The sequence below is a fragment of the Schistocerca gregaria genome, chromosome 6 (genome assembly GCF_023897955.1).
Source record: "Schistocerca gregaria isolate iqSchGreg1 chromosome 6, iqSchGreg1.2, whole genome shotgun sequence".
In the NCBI taxonomy this organism is placed as follows: domain Eukaryota; kingdom Metazoa; phylum Arthropoda; class Insecta; order Orthoptera; family Acrididae; genus Schistocerca; species Schistocerca gregaria.
In genome coordinates this window covers 524,408,214-524,430,151 of record NC_064925.1, presented here as the reverse complement: position 1 = coordinate 524,430,151, position 21,938 = coordinate 524,408,214, and the positions used below count along the sequence as shown (strand labels likewise).

Below are 21,938 nucleotides of genomic sequence, written 5' to 3'. Positions count from 1 at the left end.
ATGACCTCGAAACAGACAAAAAGAAGAATTGACAAGTTTGATCACTTGTCAAGGTACTTTTCACTGTTTTCTTCAATTAAAATGGTATAGCACGTAATGAGTTCCTGCCGTACAGTAACAAGGACAATGAGGAATACTAACTGGAAGCTATGCACCAATTGTGTAAAGTAGTCTGAAGGAAACAACCAGAACTGTGGCAAACCCACCCATGGAAATTTCATCACAATAATCCTCCCGTTCACACATCAATGCATGTTCAAGATTTTTTGGCAAAAAACAAAACCATTATGCTGTCTCAGTCACCATATTTGCCAAACATAGGCCCCTGTGATTTCCTTCTATTGCCGAGGCTGAAGAGAACAATGAAACGATTTTGTTTGCCACCATTGATGAGATAAAAACAGAATCGTTGAAGGAGCTGTACACTAAGAAGTAAAGTGAGCTTCAGAATTGCTTCCCAGATTGTAAAAAAGCACTGGCACAATTGTATTATATCTGTGGGGGATTATTTTGAAGGCGACAAAGTTAATGTCGATGAATAAATAAAGATTCTTTATGAAAAACTAAAATTCCCATTAATTTTTTATTATGCGTTATATTGTTGCTGGTTAAAAATTTAAGAGAGTACATGGACACTATTATTCTTTCATAATGTTGATACTCTTGCTTACACGTATGAAGTCCATATTGCAAGTTAGAGTAAATCACTTGAAATTATTAATTAATAAGCTAATTACTCAATGCTCTCTGTCATAATGTCCAGAATAATGAAAATAAGTCAAAGTTTGGAATTTAACAGTGGTTATGACAAATCTGCAATGAAAAATGATGCTAGCTGCAGCTTCAGATCTAATTATTTTGGAAGATATTTAGTTTCACGCAAAATGATGTATGTTACTTGAAAATTGGAATACATAGTTTTACAATGATATGCATCATTATATGGAAATATGCTGATTAGCTTTCAGAGTTTTACTTCTATCAACTGTATTTTTTTACCTTAACTGTAATGAGGGGTGACATAGTTATTATGAAGGTGCCAGTGGTTCAATGTTACAAAATTTTGTAAATTCCAGTAAAGTCTCTAATAACAAATTATTCAATTACCGGTTTGTCATTATGATCATCTCCCTATTGGTAGAACAGAAGAAGACATATCATTCTGAAGATAATTGTAATGACTGCAACGTGTACTTGAATAAACAAACATTTCAACCAGAGACTTTTGTGGTATTTAAAAAATACAATTAACTACAACTCTTAATTAACTTGCTCCATAACTACACTAATGTTACTCCAGGAATCAGCCTAGCCAAAAGGAATATCCAAACAATAAATTTAAATGAGATAAAGCTTAATGACATTTTTGGAATATCGGTGCATATGCCACATACTACTTATATAATAGTGTTGAAAATGCAGCAGAAAAATAGAAGGGGAAAAAAATAAAGCTATTAGCAGGTATGAAAACTTAACAGATGGAGTAGAACCCCCTTTCTATGTTAGTCTCTTAAAAGGTTCCCTTTTAACATGTATTTGGTCTTTTCAGGTGTTGCAGGCAATTTGACTGCTTGGCATCACTGACATAATTGTTAAGACTATGGTATATCCATCTTCCAGGTTGCTTCTGGAGTTTCCCTTCACAAGGGTCATCGGGATGTCAGCATGTCACTAGTCCTACGACTGCTTTGTTTTTCTGCAGCGTTTCTAACACCAGGTCGAGTACCTGATTCTAGAAGACAAGGCCACTTAACAGTAGTTCTTAAAAATTTGCATAATGCTTGTGCGCAATCAAAGACCCTTAAGCAGTCAAAGTGCAGGCTACTACAAGTGACGGAAAGCTCTGCTGATAGCCACCATTATGGCTACGACCTATTTATGTGGGGCATTTTTTGCAAGTCTTCATCACCTCCACCAGTAATTGTGCAGATTGCCACCAGTTTTCTGTCGTGCTACTGTGCCATAAGTCATTTCTAACTCTTTATTCTTGCCTGCCACAGGTGGTATTTAAATTGCTGCTTAAGGTGTCTGTATATGCCATGTCTGCGAGTTCATTTATCCACAGTGTTAGTTTATTATTTCTCAGCAAATGTTACAAATAAACCATTTGTGGATTCTCGACAGTTTTCTCTGCAGGCTGCTTGCCAAGATGGGTCCAGAGCACTTTTACTTTCGGAAACTTCGTGATGATAACATCAAAAACCAACCTAGCACCCCAGAAGATACTATTCCCAGCTGCCAAACATGTTACAGTGGTGTGAAGAATTAGATTCAAGAGTGTCAGCAATATTAAGTTAGATTGCTATTCACTGTAAAGGTGACCCCTTCAGATGCACGCAGGCATAATGGAAATATTATTACACATTATAGCTCTCAACAAAACTCTTCTTCAGCAAAGAAAATATGCACACATTCACACAAGCAAGCACACATCACACACATGACCATTACCAATGACAGTTCTGACCAGCATGTGACTGTCAAGTGATTAGCAATCTGTAGTTTTTAGTTGGCGGGAAAGGGGAAGGGATAGCAAGATATGGGTGTGGGGAGAGAGGAGTGCTGACTGCTGGTGCATGCAGGGACTAGATTGCCAGGCGTAGCATCAGGAGGTGGGGTGTGATGGGGAATGGCAGGCAGGTACGTTGGCAGAGAACGGCGAGGGAATGTGAAAAGGGAGGAGGTGATAGGACGAGTAGGTGGAAACTGTTGGGTGGGAGTTTGGGGACTGTAGATTACCTTAGTTGGAGGCCCGGATACTTTTGGGAGTGGAGAAGGTGTTGTAAGGATAACAGCCATCTGCGCAGTTTACAAAAGCAGGTGGTGGAAGGGAGTTGCCTGGGTTGTGAATCAGCCATTGAAATCAAGAAAGTTAGGTCCAGCTGCATGTTGTGTCACAGGGCAGTCTAGTTTGCTTTAGGCCATAATTTGGCAGTGACTGTTCATCATGGTGAATATCTGCTTGGTAGCCCTACCAATATAAAAAAACTGCAACAGTTGCAGCAGAGCTGGTATACGACATGGTTGCTTTCACAGATGGCCCGGGCTTTGATGGAGTAAGATAGACCAGTGACAGGCCCATCCTTCCCACTTTCCTGATCCTCTCCTCCTCAACTCCTTTCCTTTCCTTTCCTTTCCTTTCCTTTCCTTTCCTTTCCTTTCCTTTCCTTTCCTTTCCTTTCCTTTCCTTTCCTTTCCTTTCCTTTCCTTTCCTTTCCTTTCCTTTCCTTTCCTTTCCTTTCCTTCTCCCCGTTTATTTCCCCTTCGTGCCATTTCCCAACACTGTGCCTAGCAATCTCTAATCCCTGTACATCCCGCCAGATAGCACTCTTCTCTCCCACTAACCATACCCTGCTATCCCTCCCCTCCACCTCCACCTCCCCCATCCATTCCAGAATGCTATTCATGTGACAGACGCATTCCAGTCAGCTGCCAGTGGTAGTGGTCATTCATGTGTGACGTGTGCTTGCTCTGTAAATGTGTGTTTCCTTTGCTGTATAAGGCTGTGGCTGAACAATTCCCCCTCCCCCCACCCCGTCAACTGTCTGCAGCTTGGCTTGGGATGTCATCTTTACAGTGAGTAGCTGTTTATCCTTTTCCTGATGTTAATATTCCAACCTGGAGTTGCCATTGTTTGATTTAGATTCAAGAGTGCTCACAAGATTTGTTTTACGATATGAATTTACTTTTCAATAAAGGTTAAATTTATCTTACACAAAAAGCTTTTATGTACCAAACAGTCTTGTGAGAACATCTGTTGACTGGCTTTGGTCAGTGGAACAAAGCTTTTATGCCTAACTTATAAAATTCTTGACAATGATTTAATGAAAATCCTATTTGTTACTGTTTTCCCTCGACTGCTGATGAAGGGTGGGTAAAATAAAACTGGCCTGAAAAGTATCTGGTGTGGGATTGACTTAAAAAGAAAAAAGAAAGAAAGAAACACCACAGAAGCTGCTGGAAATGGCCACAGATTGTTAATTCAGTATTAGGATCGATTAATCAGACTGAGAAACAAGTTTAAAGGCTCTGTCTCCTGATAGAAGTAATAGTGTTTTCAGTTTTCTGCTGTAGCTCTTCCAGTGAGTGAGGATTATTTGAGCACACATGACCCTTCAGTTTTGTGCACAAGTAAAAATCACAGAGAGAGAGAGAGAGAGAGAGAGAGAGAGAGAGAGAGAGATTAGGTGATCGAGGTGGCCAGGAGATTGCACTGCCTCTGTAGATTGTCCTTGGTTCATGGGCTGCAATAAGCTTGTAATTGCAGAAAGAGAAATAAGCTGCAAATTCTTCAGACCACAGTGTGTAGGATGTGTTGGACAATTGTCAACAAGAACCAGTCCTTTTCTGACTTCTAAGCTCCCGATCCTGATTCCTTATTTCAGTTACAAAGAGTTTGGAGGTGACCCAGAAGTTTTTATTAACATTCTAGTGCACTGGCAGATGTTTTACATGCTTAAAACACCTAGGATTTTTTGATTTACTTTTTATGAGCAATTTTTTCTTCTCAGTTCCATCTGCATTAGCACAAACCAGAACTGTTATTTGTTCACAACTTACCACCACCACGTTTTTCGCCCCTGAATTTCAGAGTTTTGTCAGGCGTCCATTTAAAAAATATGCCAGTCTTTCATTAAAGACGTCACAGTCTGCATATCCTTCACGAATTGTAGGCCATGTGTTAGCAAGCCATTGTTAGAGTGTTTCACTACTTACACTGTTGGCTTCACTACTCAAAAGTAATGCCATGACATTGCACGAATCTGTCATTCCAGCTACTGGTGCACACAAACTCCTCGTCTTTTAATTTCTTAGCTAATTCTGTTTTCACCATAAGGGGAGACCCACTAAAGGGTACACTGATGCTTCACTTTTGCTTAAACCACTTAAACAGCGTTTCATACATGTCGCTCTGCTTAGCTTTTCGTAACACCTTAATTTTAGATCCATTGAGTACAAATGCAGAAACGGTTTCACACTTGTTCTTCCAATTGTTTGGACTGAAGAATCAAAGGCCAAATTGATGACACTCATCAACCATTTTAGCTCCATTCTTGATTTCATGAGTCACTTTTACTTTTTCTTCTACCTTTTATTGACCATGTTCTGAAATGTATGCACTTCGTAACAAATTGTTATGGAAACTGACATCACATGTACTGTTGATAAGTTCTGTGATAGTTACCATCACTGGAGTATGAGTACACTAGGACAAGAAAATGGCATTATGCACGAGATAGATACACCTATACACATTTGGCGTATTAAGCAGGCATGAGAAGTATGTTCCTCTCAAGGAAAATGGCCATACCACAGAAATCACAATGTTATAGTGGAGTAGTGGTAGTAACAGATGTCATTATAGGAAATTTCAACTGTAGTTACACTTGAAACCATTATTGCAAAGTAAATTACAACAGCTTGTACTGAAGAGTTAACTGTGTTGTGCCGCAGCTGATTTGTAGTTAGATTAAGAATGAGAGCTGAAAGGGTACAGGAACCATAATATGATCACCTGAGATCTTCTTTTGCTTTGCTGTTCTTATGCACCACGCGGATTCTTGTTGTTGACTTCGTCTTCATAGACTGAAATCTTGAATCTATAAAACTAAGTCTAAACTATCTCGCAAATCCACCAAATACGAGATATAGTTTCTTCATAAAATGTTATATACTAATTGAATATTGGAGCAGGGAACACTTCTGTTGATAAACATTTACATTCGTTACATTACTTAAGCAGTCTTCCACTTCCTAGGATGGAAACAAAATGATCTGCTGCCATCCTTGTGACATCACTGTTTTATTGTCATTATCTTCAGCATTCACTGGAGTGCTGCTTGCCTCTGACAAGGGCACACCTCCATGGAGCAACTGCTGATCTAGCAAGAAGAAGATCAAAAAATTCTTGTGTTGTCGTCTTCAGTCCTGAGACTGGTTTGATGCAGCTCTATACGCTACTCTATCCTGTGCAAGCTTCTCCATCTCTCAGTACTTATTGCAACATACATCCTTCTGAATCTGCGTAGTGTAGTCATCTCTTGGTCTCCCTCTACAATTTTTACCCTCCACACTGCCCTCCAATGCTAAATTTGTGATCCCTTGATGCCTCAGAACATGTCCTACCAATCGGGCTCTTCTTCTTGTCAAGTTGTGCCACAAACTCCTCCCTAATTCTATTCAATACCTCCTCATTAGTTATGTGATCCACTCATCTAATCTTCAGCATTCTTCTGTAGCACCACCTTTCGAAAACTTCTATTCTCTTCTTGTCCAAACTATTTATCATCCATGTTTCACTTCCATACATGGCTACACTCCATACAAATACTTTCAGAAACGACTTCCTGACACTTAAACCTATACTTGATGTTAACAAATTTCTCTTCTTCAGAAATGCTTTCCTTGCCATTGCCAGTCTACATTTTATATCCTCTCTACTTTGACCATTATCAGTTATTTTGATCCCCAAATAGCAAAACTACTGCTACTTTAAGTGTCTCATTTCCTAATCTACTTCCCTCAGCATTACTTGACTTAATCCGACTTCATTCCATTATCCTCGTTTTGCTTCTGTCGATGTTCATCTTATAGCCTCCTTTCAAGACAATGTCCATTCTGTTCAACTGCTCTTCCAAGTCCTTTGCTGTCTCTGACAGAATTATGATGTCATCGGCGGTCCTCAACATTTTTATTTCTTCTCCATGGACTTTAATACCTACATCAAATTTTTCTTTTGGTTCCTTTACTGCTAGCTCAATATACAGATTGAATAACATTGGGGAGAGGCTACAACTCTGTCTCACTCCCTTCCCAACCACTGCTTCCCTTTCATGCCCCTCGACTCTTATAACTGCCATCTGGTTTATGTACAAATTGTAAATAGCCTTTCGCTCCCTGTGTTTTACCCCTGCCACCTTTAGAATTTGAAAGAGAGTATTCCAGTCAACATTGTCAAAAGCTTTCTCTAAGTCTACAAATGCTAGAAACGTATGTTTGCCTTTCCTTAATCTTTCTTCTAAGATAAGGCGTAAGGTCAGTATTGCCTCACATGTTCCAACTGATCTTCCCCAAGGTCAGCTTCTACCAGTTTTTCCATTCGTCTCTTAAGATTTCACATCTGTCAGCATCTGCTTTCTTTGGGATTGGAATTATTATATTCTTCTTGAAGTCTGAGGGCATTACGCGTGTCTCATACATCTTGCTCACCAGCTGGTAGAGTTTTGTCAGGACTGGCTCTCCCAAGGCCGTCAGTAGTTCCAATGGGATGTTGTCTACTCCAGGAGCCTTGTTTCGACTCGGGTCTTTCAGTGCTCTGTCAGACTCTTCACACAGTATCGTATCTCCCATTTCATCTTCATCTACATCCTCTTCCATTTCCATAATATTGTCTTCACATACGTCGCCCTTGTATGTTGTTGTTGTTGTTGTTGTTTTCAGTCCTGAGACTGGTTTGATGCAGCTCTCCATGCTACTCTATCCTGTGCAAGCTTCTTAATCTCCCAGTACCTACTGCAACCTACATCCTTCTGAATCTGCTTAGTGTATTCATCTCTTGGTCTCCCTGTACGATTTTTACCATCCACGCTGCCCTCCAATACCAAATTGGTGATCCCTTGATGCCTTAGAAAATGTCCTACCAACCGTTCCCTTCTTCTGGTCAAGTTGTGCCACAAACTTCTCTTTTCCCCAATCCTATTCAATACTTCCTCATTAGTTATGTAATCTACCCATCTAATCTTCAGCATTCTCCTGTAGCACCACATTTCGAAAGCTTCTATTCTCTTCTTGTCCAAACTATTTATCATCCATGTTTCACTTCCATGCCCTTGTATAGTCCCTCTATATACTCCCTCCACCTTTCTGCTATCCCTTCTTTGCTTAGAACTGGGTTTCCATCTGAGCTCTTGATATTCATACAAGTGGTTCTCTTTTCTCCAAATGTCTCTTTCATTTTCCTGTAGGCAGTATCTATCTTACCCCTAGTGAGATCAGCCTCTAGCCATCGCTGCTTAGCCATTTTGCACTTCCTGTTGATCTCATTTTTGAGACACTTGTATTCCTTTTTGCTTGCTTCATTTACTGTGTTTTTATATTTTCTCCTTTCATCAATTAAATTAAATATTTCTTCTGTTACCCAAGGATTTCTACTAGCCCTCTCTTTTTACCTACTTGATCCTCTGCTGCCTTCACTACTTCATCCCTCAGAGCTACCCACTCTTCTTCTACTGTATTTCTTTCCCTCATTCCTGTCAATTGTTCCCTTATGCTCTCACTGAAACTCTGTACAACCACTGGTTCTTTCAGTTTATCCAGGTCCAATCTCCTTAAGTTCCCACCTTTTTGCAGTTTCTTCAGTTTTAATTCACAGTTCATAACCAATAGATAGTGGTCAGAGTCCAAATCTGCCCCTGGAAATGCCGTACAATTTAAAACCTGGTTCCTAAATCTCTGTCTTACCATTATATAATCTATCGGATACCTTCTAGTATCTCCAGGATTCTTCCATGTATACAGCCTTCTTGAATGATTCTTGAACCATTTAGGATAACTAAAAGCAGTAATTATAGTAGTACTTCTAGCATAGTATTACAACCTTGTGCTGAGTTAAGATTATCCTATACTGAATAGGTGACTTCGGTCATATTTTCTGACAGCCTTAAATATGCTGTGGTTAAACTTGCTTACAAAACAGCAGATAGCAAACGACCTCTAACTGCAGAATCACATTACTCCTACCAATCTTTTCAAAAGTTTTTGAAAAAGTCGCTTATGAATGAATACTGATTTCTTCAACCAAGCAGAACTTGTTAATTCTTCTCAGTTTGACTTTTGTAAAGGATTCTGCTATGAGAAGGCAATAAAAAGCATAATACAGGGTGCGTTCCGAAAGTAATACAATTATTTTTTTTTAAAGTAATTTATTGAACAGATTTGCACAAACACTTAAAATTCTTCAAAGTACTTGGGCCTCTACACATTTTTTCCAGCGACTCTGCCATGACCGGTACGCGCCCTGGAAGGCGTCTTCTGGGACCTCTCGCAAGGTCTTCGTCACGGCAGATTGGATCTCGTCTATGGACGAAAAACGGGTTCCTTTCAGGGCTGACTTAATCCTAGGAAACAAAAAGAAGTCAGCTGGGGCGAGGTCAGGACTGTAGGGGGGGGGGGGGGGGCAGCGTTGGCACCTGGTGTTTGGCCAGGAACTCGCGGACTCGTAGCGCGTTGCGGCAAGGCGCGTTGTCTTGATGGAGTTGCCAGGTAGCGGAGATGTCCTGACGACCCTTTTGCGGAGTCTTTCCAGCACATCCACGTAGTAGGCAGCGTTTACTGTCTGTCCTTGAGGAACAAACTCCTTATGGACCACTCCTTTGCTGTCGAAAAAGACAATGAGCATTGTTTTCACTTTTGATTTGCTCATTCTTGCCTTTTTGGGCTTGGGGGACTGATCAGTGTGCCACTCAGAGCTTTGGCGTTTTGTTTCTGGGTCGTATTCAAAAACCCAGGTTTCATCACCAGTGATGACGTTGTCCAAATAATCAGGTTCAATTTCAACACGTTGCAAAAGTTCACTTGAAATTTCCGCTCGGTTGGTCTTTTCGTCGTCTGACAACACCTTGGGCACGAGCTTTCCTCATCGCTAAATCTTCAGTAACAATGCGAAAAACAACAGTAGGCGACAAGTTCAGTTCATTGGCAACCATCCTGATACTCAATCGACGGTCAGAGTCCAACAGTTGTCGCACACGAGCCACATTGTTGTCGGTTTTGCTGGTTGACGGCCGCCCAGAGTGTTGTTCGTCGTGAACCTCTTCCCGGCCTTCCTTAAAGGCCTTTAACCACCTCGAAACTTGTGAGTAGGACAGAGCACAGTCCCCGTAAGCCTCACGAATCATTTTGTTAGTCTCCTCAAAAGATTTGTTCAGTTTAGCACAAAACTTAATCGCGTAACGTTGCTCGATCGTCGATTCCATTTTTTCATTTTTTCCGTGACACGGTCGGCGCGCAGAGGTTTACAATAACAGACGTCCTGCCGCTTCCACAGCTCGGAGAGCACTGAAACCGGTTTTGCGGCAAAGCTTAGCGTCCCCCCCACCTACTCCATGTGGCCCGCTCCCACTCCGACTACTAGGAGCGGCGCGGGAAATTCAATTGCATTACTTTCGGAACGTACCCTGTATGAGCGGAACCATTTATTACCTGTTAGCAACAGATGTTAAAACTGGCTAAAAACACAGATAAACTAATAGATGTGTTCAACATTTTAGTCTTTAGGAACACCTGTTATTGTGTTGGCTTACTTTGCACATTTTCACTTCCTGTTTACTTATGGAATTATATATCCTGGGCCAGTGCACCTAAACTAATTAAAGGGTTTATTCAGTATAAGGACATGTAAGAAGAACCTTGTGTAATGTAGATTATTGTACACCCTGCAGAAGCCTTTCTGAGGACCGTGGAATTGTCAAATTCGCTTCCTAGTCCACATACTCCTCAATGGTTTTTGTTGCTGTTAATAAAAATCAGTTTCAGCTCAACTGTGTTTTAGACTGTCACAATACAAGACAAAGATAATTTTCAAGTAGACTTTGCCTCTTTGTATAGGTTTCAGAATGGAGCATGTACTCTTGTGGGAAGACATTCAATAAGTTCATGGACTAACATAAAGCAAGTAATTGAGAATCAAGACTAATTTAAATCAAGCTAAAATCAACGTTGTAAAGCTGCATTACAAATAATATTGTAGTTTCAATAGGACTCAGTACTTCCAGATGTAGGTAAATATTTTCTTAGGAAAATACCATAGAATTCAATTAAATATTAGCTATCAATAGCAGTTACACAGCAGCTATCTATTAAAACTAAGGAGGCACCGGCTTTTTTTTTTAAGTACAAACTTTCATTCCAATTTACTGGGTTAAATTCAGCTGGCATAAGCATGAGTAGCACTAAACGATATAGTGATACTTACTGTTCATTCAGTATACAGATTTTTTTTTTATGGGTTTCCTTTGTTAAAGTGTACCTTGAATCATTCTACATCCTTGAAGGATCCCCATCCTAATAGGACCTGTTATTTTATTACTTAATTTGTATTAAACTTACATTTGAAATTGTCTTATGCCATTCCCTGGAGTGAGTTTGGTATAGAATGGTGAGCTGTAGGCCTTGGAATACAATAAAAGCTCATTAACAGCACTACTCAAATTGGAGGCTCTGGTGTGTTTTTTTCCCCTTAATATATAGAATTGTGTTTAAAACAAGGGATATTTCTCATTTTCCGTACTACCACGTGTGTTAGATTGTTCATGACGTCAGAATGTTGTATTGTGCAACAACTCTAATTGCAGTTCAGTCTCTTAAAGTGAGAGCATTACTCAGTTTATTTGTTATGTTTGCTGATAACAATATTTATTTTAAATTGTCCTTTATTGCTGCTATAATTGTGATACACATGACTAAAGGTGTGCTTACATAGGCAATGAAAATGACATGCTGCCAGTAACAGATACTGGTATTGTTGCCTGGCAACATTCCAGGTTTTGCAACCTTGCAAGCCAGAAGAATTGTAGCCACAGTTTGTTAACATTGCTGGCCATTTTTGCCTGACAATGTTTGCAGAAATAGATTTCCAGGCCAGAAGCATTTCCATGAGCCATACTATGGCTGTGAAATGGACAAAAGGTAGCTAGTGAGGCTCTCTTGCATATGCATTTCTCAGAGAAAAGTAGTACTGAGGAAAAGAGAAATCAAACATCGTGGATGCTTTCCCTTTTTTTAACTGAAGGACTACTTCTGAAACTCGTGAACTGATGCTGGATACATACCATTTTCAGAGTGCTGGAATATGATTCTGAATATATCTTTTAAAAGTAACTCGACTGAGGACTTGTATTTATTTGTTTTAATTTATTTATACATGTCCAGAACATAACATTAAATATAATTTATTACACATAGCATATCATACATAAAAATTACAGAGAATATTCGCATATTTATATTCCATATGCTGCTCAGAATTCCGCTGCACACACTGCCTTATCACTGGCGATAATCAGATCATCCATGAACACAGGTTCTGACATTTTCCTGCAGTTGAGTAGGTGCCGATGGTCTTGGGATTCACCACACTCACGTAGTTCGTCTCCTGAGATGAATCCTCATTTCTTCATGTTCTCCTTGCACTGAGATACTCCAGTTCTCAGTCTATTGAGTACCTTCCATGTCGTGTATGGGAGATGAACACCTGTAGCAAGTTCTTCCTTGGGGTGTTTTATCAGAGATGGCCGAGGGAGTAGCTGTTGGGTCGTTTCCAAGGTTCTTCAGTAATTGCTATGCCTTTCTACTATTTTGTTTGATATCGAGCTGTGTCATAAGAACGCACCATTTTTCTTGCCCGCCTTTTAGCTGATATAGCTAGTATAAGTTCTTCACCAACCTGTATTGTTTCTTCACTGGTATGATCAGCACTGATATAAAAGACTTTATAACAGTTGCAAAAAGACTGGTGATCACCTTCAATTTTTTGGCTGTTTGTGATTCAGACAACAGTGTAGCTTCTCAAAGTGCAGTTCTCATCAATGCACCTCTCATACCAGGTATTTGCAACACTTTGTTGAAACAACTTAAGTAATTCATAAAAGTTCTTTGAAATATCGATCATGTGTTTGTTAACACAAAATAAGGGAAAAGCAACCATTCGCCTATAATGGACAGATGCGTGGTCCACGAAACATGTAACAAAACACAGTATTCAACTTACTTTCAAGCTCTTGCTTCTTCTCTGATAAAAGTACACACATTCATACACACAACAACAGAGACAACAAAATGCACACTTGTCTCACATCTTTTAAACTGAAGAATACGTTTGATTCAATGTCGAGGTAGATACGACCCAACAATACAAATCACCGATATTGCCATGTATTGCGTTGATGTTGGGGGCAACACTATTGCTGCCGCATTTTTCTGTAAAACATGGTCTATGTAAACAAAACTTAAAGAATCCATCTTTTTCAGGTAATACTTGCCACCATTTCATGTGTCTGCTGCGCTCTCAGGAACAAGTGTTGGGCACTCCTGTTTTAGCTGCATCACCTACTGTGCTAAAGGGCACACCTGGACTTATGTGGAAGGGACCATTGAAGTTAAATGGCCTCTACACTGATTTTAAGGCTACTCTTGAGGTCTACAGCCTTGAAACACAAAAGGAGATTTTGCCTCACAATGTCAAGTATCACATCACTGATGTGAGTAGTGGGAAGAAGGTAATAGCTTTGATTTATGCAGAACTAATAATTTGTGTGATTGTGTTTGCTCTCTGTCATATTACATGATTTCCCTAAATCATGTAAGACATATTACAGGATTGTTCCTATGAAAAGGATGCAGCCATTTTTGTTCTCCAACCCAAACATTTGCTCCATCCTTAATGACCTCATTGATAGAGCAGTGAATTTCAATCTTCCTTCTTTCATTGCTTATTTTTGCTGTTTTCCACTAGCTTTTGAGTGTATCACAATTCATGTTTTCTTATTACAGGCACAATATATGCTGATTGCTTTAAAGGAATTTGGATATCTGTGGATAAAGATAAACTGAAGACATTACTTTTGCATTTATAATTGTACCATTATTACACACTCCAGTCATATCAATGAGACCACCTTCTACATTTCAGTGGTGCAATAACCACTCATAAACACCAGGTGACAGTATTAGCAGTGGAGGGTATATAAAGTGTTTCAAGGGATGCAGGAAAAGGTACATTTCTTGTCATAATGTGGAAATGGAGCAATGTATTTGATCATTGGCTTTTGGGCCAAGGGTGAATGCATTTCCAAAACAGTTATTTGTAAACTGTTTGCCTGCTCCCATGTTTAAAGTGCACTGTATATGGCAGAATAGCACTATCCAAAACTGACGCCAAAGCAAGTATGGTGCACCATGGGCCATGTGTGACAAGGGAACAACGGCTGTGGTGATGTGTACGGTTGAATAGATGTGCAACTGTTGAGCTACTGGCCACTCAGAAGAATCAAGGAGGTACCAAGAGTGTCTCCTCAATGACTGTTCAGCAAATTTTGATGCCTATGGGCCTCTGAAGCTGGTACCTGCTTCACACACCGATGCTGACTGCTGTTCATCAGTGACGAAGGCCAGAATTTACACGCCAATATGCAACTGGACATTTGTTGAGTGGAAGCGGGTGGGCTTTTCAGATGACAGATGGTCCCAGAGGAAGGAGCATTATGGTGTGTTTCCTTGGCATACCTTGGGTGATCTTGTCTTTCTGGAAGGCACAGTGGATCAACACACGTATGCATGTATCTCTGGAGACCATATCTGTCCCCAAATTCAGTATTTTTTTTCCTCGGCACGGTGGCATCTACTAGCAGGACGTTGCAATGCATTACACAGCTCCCAGCACAGCATCAGGATGAGGTTGCTGTACTCCCATGTACACCAGACTCTTGATTTAAATGAAATCAAGACTCTGTGAGACCACCTACATCTGACTGTTCATGCCATGAACTCTCAATTGCGAAACCTATCACACCTGGTCACAGCTCTGGAGTCGGCATGGCTCCACATCCGTGTCTGTACCTTCCAAAATCGTATTGACATTCTTCTTGCACGTTTATGATGCAAAAGATGTTTATTCAGGCTCTTGCCAGTTGGTCACATTAATGTGACTGGCCATTGTATTTTATTATTCCAGCAAACTGAGTGAAGTTTTGCAGAAGCCTCATCCACATTGTTTTGTTCATCTAAAGTTCTTCATATGCAAAGGCTTTCACATGACACAAGCACTATCACCAGCATTGTTCGTACAGTATATTGTGGCAGTTGTAGGTGGGGGTGCTTTGATCTGTCGTTGTTAAAGTTACCAGTAGAGGTCGGGGCTGTGCTCCCATTTTTACAGCACTGCCAGCCATTGCCGAATGCCTCGTATATCCTCCGTTGTGCTTTTGTGTTGTGCATTACTTGTTGCTTGTTTCATATTTTGAAATCGATGAAGACACTGCTCCAGGTCCATTACGGGAGTCAAGTATGACTCCTGCATCCTCTAAAAGGAAATGGAGATTTGTAGTACGAAGTGGTGCTCGTAAAATAATGTGTAATGTGCTGGAATGCTGCGAGGCAGATAAGGAAAGATAAAAGCTGCTACACCCTATCACTCAGGCCTGTAAGAGAGCTGCCACTTACACCTAAAATAGTATATGAACCCTAGATAGGATTAGAACGTTTGCAAGCTCTCATCCAAGTGAATAGCCTGATACTCAGTCCTGATTTGTACTGTACAAGCGTAAATCTGTTTGTATACAACAATGCTTCCAATGTGGCATCTGCTTGGTTTTAATTATTTCATTTTGTTTCACTTAGGAAGAGACATAGTAATATTAAAGAGGAAGTTGATGACTTCAGTAAATTAGTTATAAGGAATACCATAGCGGAGTTCTACACACAACAGAAAGTAGTTCCTTGCGTGGCAAAAGTTCTTCCACCACAGTGCGAGAAGATAAATTGGAGATGGAGCAGTACCTCGTTTAAAACTTCATTTAAGTCAATGGGATTTGTGTGGAAATCTGTAATTCACAAATGAAATCTCTTGCTAGAACATGGTGACATTGTTCTTTGACAGTCTCGTTTCCTTGCACACACGAAAAGCATTAGGGAAGCTCAACAAAATATTTATTGTCTTGATGAGTCATGGATTGAAAGCAATCTGACATGCGACAAATGCTGGCAGAAGCTACAAGATGGATTGGGTGTTATGGCTTGTGAAAGTGCTTCCAGAAGGATCGAGAAACAGGTTTGTGAAGCAAGCAGAACTAAAGTTCTGGACAAAATCTTTGCAAGGAGATTATCGTGTCCAAACAAACTCAGAATGTATGGAAGTGGTTTTCGGAGATGGTGCTCCCAAATCTTCTGCCAAATTCTGTCATTGTTGTGGACAATTTGTCGTATCACCGTATAGACAGGTGAACGAAACCCCATCATTGTACTTTCCAAAGGTGGTGGTAATAGATGGCTACAAAAAGGAAAGTTAAATGCAATGACAGCATGACAAAGGCTGAACTGTATGCTCTTGTGCAGACAATAAACTAAGTAAAAATAGCTACGTAGTAGCTGAACTGGCTAAGAGTGGAGGCCACACCATTGTTTGCCTGCCACCCGAACACAATTGAACTTGCATGGGCAACAATTAAACTGTACGTGATGGAGCACAACGTCTCTGGTGACAGGTAAGCAGCCAACCACAAGAAACTGAGAAACAATGGCATCAGTTCTGTCACTCCAAATGACTGGGAAGGGTACTGCAAAAAAGTGCATGAAGTGGAATATGATTACAGGAGGTGCGATGGTGTTATGAAAGTTGGAACTGATGACATTATAATATGTGCCAATAACTCTAGTGAGGACTGGTCTAATACAGACACAATGGAACATGAGAGCTCATCCTGCGTGGATGTAGCTGATAATGAGTCTTTATATAACTGACACGGCTGAGAGTGACTGTAAAAGTGACTAAAATAAATCATTAAAACATGTTTTATATGTTTAATTACATCGGCTTTCTTTCAGAAATAGTGTTCTACCTGTAATTTCGTATCATCTCTGATAACTGGTATGTGCTTTGTAGTAATAGATGTTTTCACCAGTTTCAGCACCATGCTTGAGATGAAACACAGGTGTAGGCTGGAATTGCTGTGAGAGGGAGGCGGGGCCTGTGCCTCCCACACCTCTCTCTTCCCCTTACCGGCCGTAGACCTTGTTTGTTTACGCTTGCGGCCAACTGCCACAATATAATGTCAGAGTAATTATACCACTGTAGTCAGGCTCTGATCACCATATGACACTTCAATCCTTCGCACAGCATGGCAAGGAGTATTAGTTTTGATTGAGAATAGACTAGACGTAGTAGGGAGAGACCTTGTAAGTACCTTGTCAATTCTTCTTAGGCATTGTCAGGTGTTAAGTTCCACAGCTGTGAGTGTCTGCAGAAGGTGAATATCAATATTCTGCAGATTCTGTAAGTATCCAGTTGGGTGGGGGGAAAAAATGTAGTCAAGAAAAACTTTAAATCTGAGCAGCTCTCTGTTCACCGGTGGAAAAATGCTGCTGCTTCTTAACAGAAACAATCATTTGTTGAAAGGTTAAATAGAGCCAAAAGAAGAAAATAAGCAAAGACCATTTTGGATAAAGAACTGTTTTTCCAAAAGCAAACATTCCAGTCAAAATGCTGCATAACATACTTTTAAATGCTTATGTCTAATTTTTTACAAAAACAGTTGCAAATTTAGCAAAAATAAATACCACATTTTCAGATCGCTAACAGTAACACCAATGATGGGCAAAATTAAAGTTAATTAATAGAGAGTTTTAAAACATACAGCACACTGAATTTGTAGAGGAACATGCAGCAAACTACTGCTCTCAGCTCTGTTTTCGTACTTACGAAAATGTGAAATTTACATTCTGCAATTTTTAATCAGGCAATAAAACTGAATATTCCAGTAGTATGATTTGTGTACACATTTGAAAGGTGAATATAAACTTCTTTTATTTCACTGAATTGATAATCTGTGTTCAGGGCATTTAATGAAACTGTTTGCCATTTCTTTATCAAGAGGAACTTTTAGTGTCAATCAAATTGTTTTATACAGCTTAAAACAACTATAAATGTTGAAGCATGAATTTGATTATAGTGTCTGTAAATATTAGTATCTGAGTGGGCAGCACCATCAATTACTGTAAGAAAAAAACTGATACTTCCTTCACGTACACTATACTGGCAAAGGGAGAAAATTATTATTGTTGTTGTTGTTGTTGTTTTTACTTTTTTACCATATTTTGTCAGAATTATAACATGCCTGTAATTTTTCCTTTTGTGAACAGGAAGGCAATAAACTAAGACTAACGCCAAAGAAAGTGAAACAGGAGTCGCGTTTGATCATGCCAACGGTCCAATCCCCTGCAGGTCCATCTGCAGTTCGAACTTCAAGCTTTCAACTTGCTGGCTATGTTGTGTTCTCTCTGAAAGAAGTGCATCGCACCCAGTTCACACTCAACAAGGTATTCTTGAAGCATTGTTTGTATTCTGTGTTGCTTTTACTTTAGTAAGTACTAAAGATTTGTAGCAAATAGTGCTTTAAAATATATACTCAAGATGACCTCTGACTCGTTTAGTAAAACATCTTTTGTACATCTAAATCAGAATTCTGCAATTAACTCATAGTAAGAAGTTTAAACTGATTTTATGTTTAAGACAACCAATAATTGTTGAAGCTATGGTAATTATGAACTTGGAAGTAATGCTTGCCACATTCATGTCATTAGATTAGATGTAGTAACCACAGGCCCTATGCATGCTTCAGTGTCCACTGTACGGAAGAGCAGTGGAATGTTGTGTGTCACAGGTAGTGAGGATCTTTGCTTGATTGGGCAGATCCTTGAGAATGGTGCAACCTTCTATTAATAAATAAAATAAAAACTCAAAAGTATACCACATGCTCATTGGGTGGGTGGCTGTTGACGTGGAACACTCATTAACAAGCAACCTTTATGGAACCTGCAATGCCCTAGTTGTATAGGACTTCCTCTGGCAAACAAGGCTCCATTTGCTCACTGAATGTCCATAAAGTTTACTACATTCAGTAAAAGCTCACCCAGCCCTTTAAGAGAAGTCAGGTTCAACCCTCCTGAAAATGCACAATCTTAAGATGGGAGTAAATGATGGGAACACAAGATTGGTCAACAGCCAGAGAGAGAGAGAGAGAGAGAGAGAGAGAGAGAGAGAGAGAGAGAGAGAGAGAGAGAGAGAGAGAGTGTGTGTGTGTGTGTGTGTGTGTGTGTGTGTGTGTGTGTGTGTGTAATTGAAAAGAGAGAGGGGGTACATGGAGAAGTTGTTGCCTTTTTATATTCAGAAGGCTTTGTACGGTGTAGCAGGAACTATGAATTCAGTGAAATGGCTCTAAAATTAGATGCTGCTTGCTGAAACTGCTATTTCATATGAAGCAACACTGCTGCAGAATATGAAATGACTTGGGGAATTTTCTGTTGTTACGTAACTACGCAACACCCTAAATGTTAGCAAAGGTGTTATGGTGTGTAAGGACGTAGTCCTAAACAAAATCCTAGTCGCAAGAGAATTGATGAATTGAAGGAAGAAAGGGAGGCTAATGGAGTAACAGCTCGAAAAGTGTCAGTGGGGAACTGCGAAAGACAGTTGTACTTACTTTTACATCTAATGTGCTTATTCTCCTTCAATGCATGACAGTGTGGTTTACCTGCTCAAGTCCAGCCCTACGTACTGTACCTTTTAAGGTGTTTAAAATGTTGGCATTTTGACACACTACACTGGCATATAAAGATCAGCCAACTTGTCAAGAAACAATCCATAAAGCAGAAGAGTGTGTTTTAACTGTGGTGAGAGGTATTCAGTGATGAGTCAAGATTGAGCTTTTTACGTCGACGAGATGGTGATTCAGGAAATCAGTGACCAAACAAGTGGCATATAGTGGAGTGAAAAAGATGTAAAAGGTACAACAGCCACATACCGTTACATTACTTGTGACTACAGTAAAAAAGCTGGCTCAAAAACCTAGCATGTCAACACAGACTAAGACAAGCAGTGACAAGAAAGAAGGGGAAAAATGTGCAAATGCCCTTGTAGAAATGGAGCAGTTACAAAGCAGCTTTCCTCCTCTAAACAGCTAACAAAGGCCACATTTGAGTAATACACAACAAATCACACTTACAAAAAGAACAAATACAAACTTAGTATCGGTGGAGTTGTTAAACCACTACCCTTATCATCGAAAATTACATAAGACACAGAAAGTAGAAAACCTAAGAGACAGGATTCCAAAGTCATCGAAACACTCAACTCTGGTTTTATCTGATGAATAAACAGATTCTCTATGAAATTTGTCTGATGGAACCATCATGTTCTCATCCAGTCCACCATCCAATTTAGATTCGCCAACTTAGCAGAAGAATAGGGGAAAGGCCAGACAAACATCAGCACTGAGACCGTTCCCAAGTTTCCATATTGCTCTGAAAGAGGTTCAGGGCATGCATGGAGGAATTAAAACTTTTAATTTAGGGAAGACGTCTATGCCTGTTTTGCATTAAACCTATTTTAAACTTACTGTCGCCCCTGTCCCACGACTGACTAACCTACCACTTCAAGGATGACATTACTTGGGAAGAGGATGGCTGTGTTTGAAAATAACACATACCATTCCTCTACTACATCAGTGGTTACTAGCCTTCTAAACTTTGCTGTTGAAATTTATGTCTGACCAAGGTTTAAAGTATGCTTTGTCTGTCACTGCAAAAAGCATTAGATAATGAGGCTGTCAAACACTTCTGCTTGGAGACATAAATACAACGATTGTATTGTGAGACTCGTCATATACCTGCACCCAATGGACAAGTTTTGGAGACCTTCATGATATCTTAGGAGCTCAACACCAGCAACCACACACGTTTATCTACTGCTACTGGGCCATCCTCAGCCATAGACCTTCTCAGGCTGCTCTCCAGTAATTCTAGTTTCTCCTTGGTGGGAAGCTACTAATGACCTCCATTCCACTGACCAATTTCCATTGTGTATCCCTCTACCTGATGGGTCAGTCAGTCAGTGAAAGGAAGCAGCTGAGAAGGGAAATACATAGAGCAAACTGATCACCGCATGACGAAATGGTTGTTACTAAAAACTAAGACAGCATTCAAAAAAATTCATGACAAGTTTCATGGATTTCTATACATTCCTCTTCTGATGGGTAATGGGGCAGCAGCTGTATATTTATGTGCAGTAATGTAATATCTTCTGGGTGTATGTATTAGTTTTTACTTATTTGTGACTGGTATCAATGATACAATCCACTATCTTCAGGCCCCTAAAAACAGCAGACATTCCATTTATCTTACTATGAAAATGACACTTTGCACACCACAGCATCTGATAGTTTTAAGTGATCAACCGAAGAGGAATACAGTTCTCCTAAGTTATTAATGCCTGATAGGTTTTAGACCCCTGTTGAATCACTCCATTTACCTACCAGTATAGGTTGTTTGTTTTTCCAATAATTATTGCAAATTTATTACAGTGAAGACACCATCTATAGTTTGATGTCTTTGCAGTTCTAATGCTATGCTTGTTACATACACAAATGGAATGGAAATTAGTCCAGTCCAATACAGTTAATATATCATCATTTTATTATGATGTATTTTGTATAGTAAGATAAATAATATATTTGCTGCACCCAAGGGCCTGAGTATGGTGAATTATATCACTGAAACTGGTTGCAAATAAATAAAGACTAACATACAGCTGGAGGTGTTATTATTACATGCTACAAAAGTAAAGGAGGCCATCAGAAGGGTTTTTGGTAAAAGCAGTCTGCCATCTATAGCAGCAGTGCTGAGACAGAAGTGTCTCCAGACAGCTTCTGGATGCATCATCCACACAAAGACAGCTCTTTACAATGTCTCTCATCCAACAATTCTGAAATGTGTATCTGCACCTTGTTGCCATCAACTCTAATACAGCATGCTACTCTACATACTAACAGAATCAAAGGATGTCCTCGTATAATTTTTAATCTGATATGGCTGACATGGTAGTTTCTTAGCTCATGGATGTGGCAATGATGGCACTTCTCCGCAAATCAGAGGAGGACTGAACATACCTAATCATTACCAGAAGAGTTGCTGTAATGAGCTGTGTAGGAAAGAACCTGTCAGCTTTCATCTGGTCTGGACGTTAGAGACCAGGCAACTCAGGTGCTTTGAGGGTGGATTTAGGTGGTGCCGATCCCCTATAGATGACATGAACTACAGGAAGCAAGTATGCAGCAGACTGTTTTATATAATAATTTCATTGAAATATTTGTTGACGTAGACAAGGCATGTGA

General features: G+C 39.8%; 1 protein-coding gene across 6 annotated transcripts in view; it reads left to right on the top strand.

Moving 5' to 3' along the window:
- LOC126278524 (anillin-like) overlaps nt 1-21,938 on the top strand; it is a 137,588-nt gene that overhangs the window by 99,739 nt on the left and 15,911 nt on the right. For all 6 annotated transcript variants that reach the window (XM_049978697.1, XM_049978698.1, XM_049978695.1 and 3 more), the window contains 2 exons: nt 13,027-13,274; nt 17,911-18,087. In XM_049978697.1, coding sequence (XP_049834654.1) covers nt 13,027-13,274; nt 17,911-18,087 — 425 coding nt within the window. The remainder of the gene's footprint in view (nt 1-13,026; nt 13,275-17,910; nt 18,088-21,938) is intronic.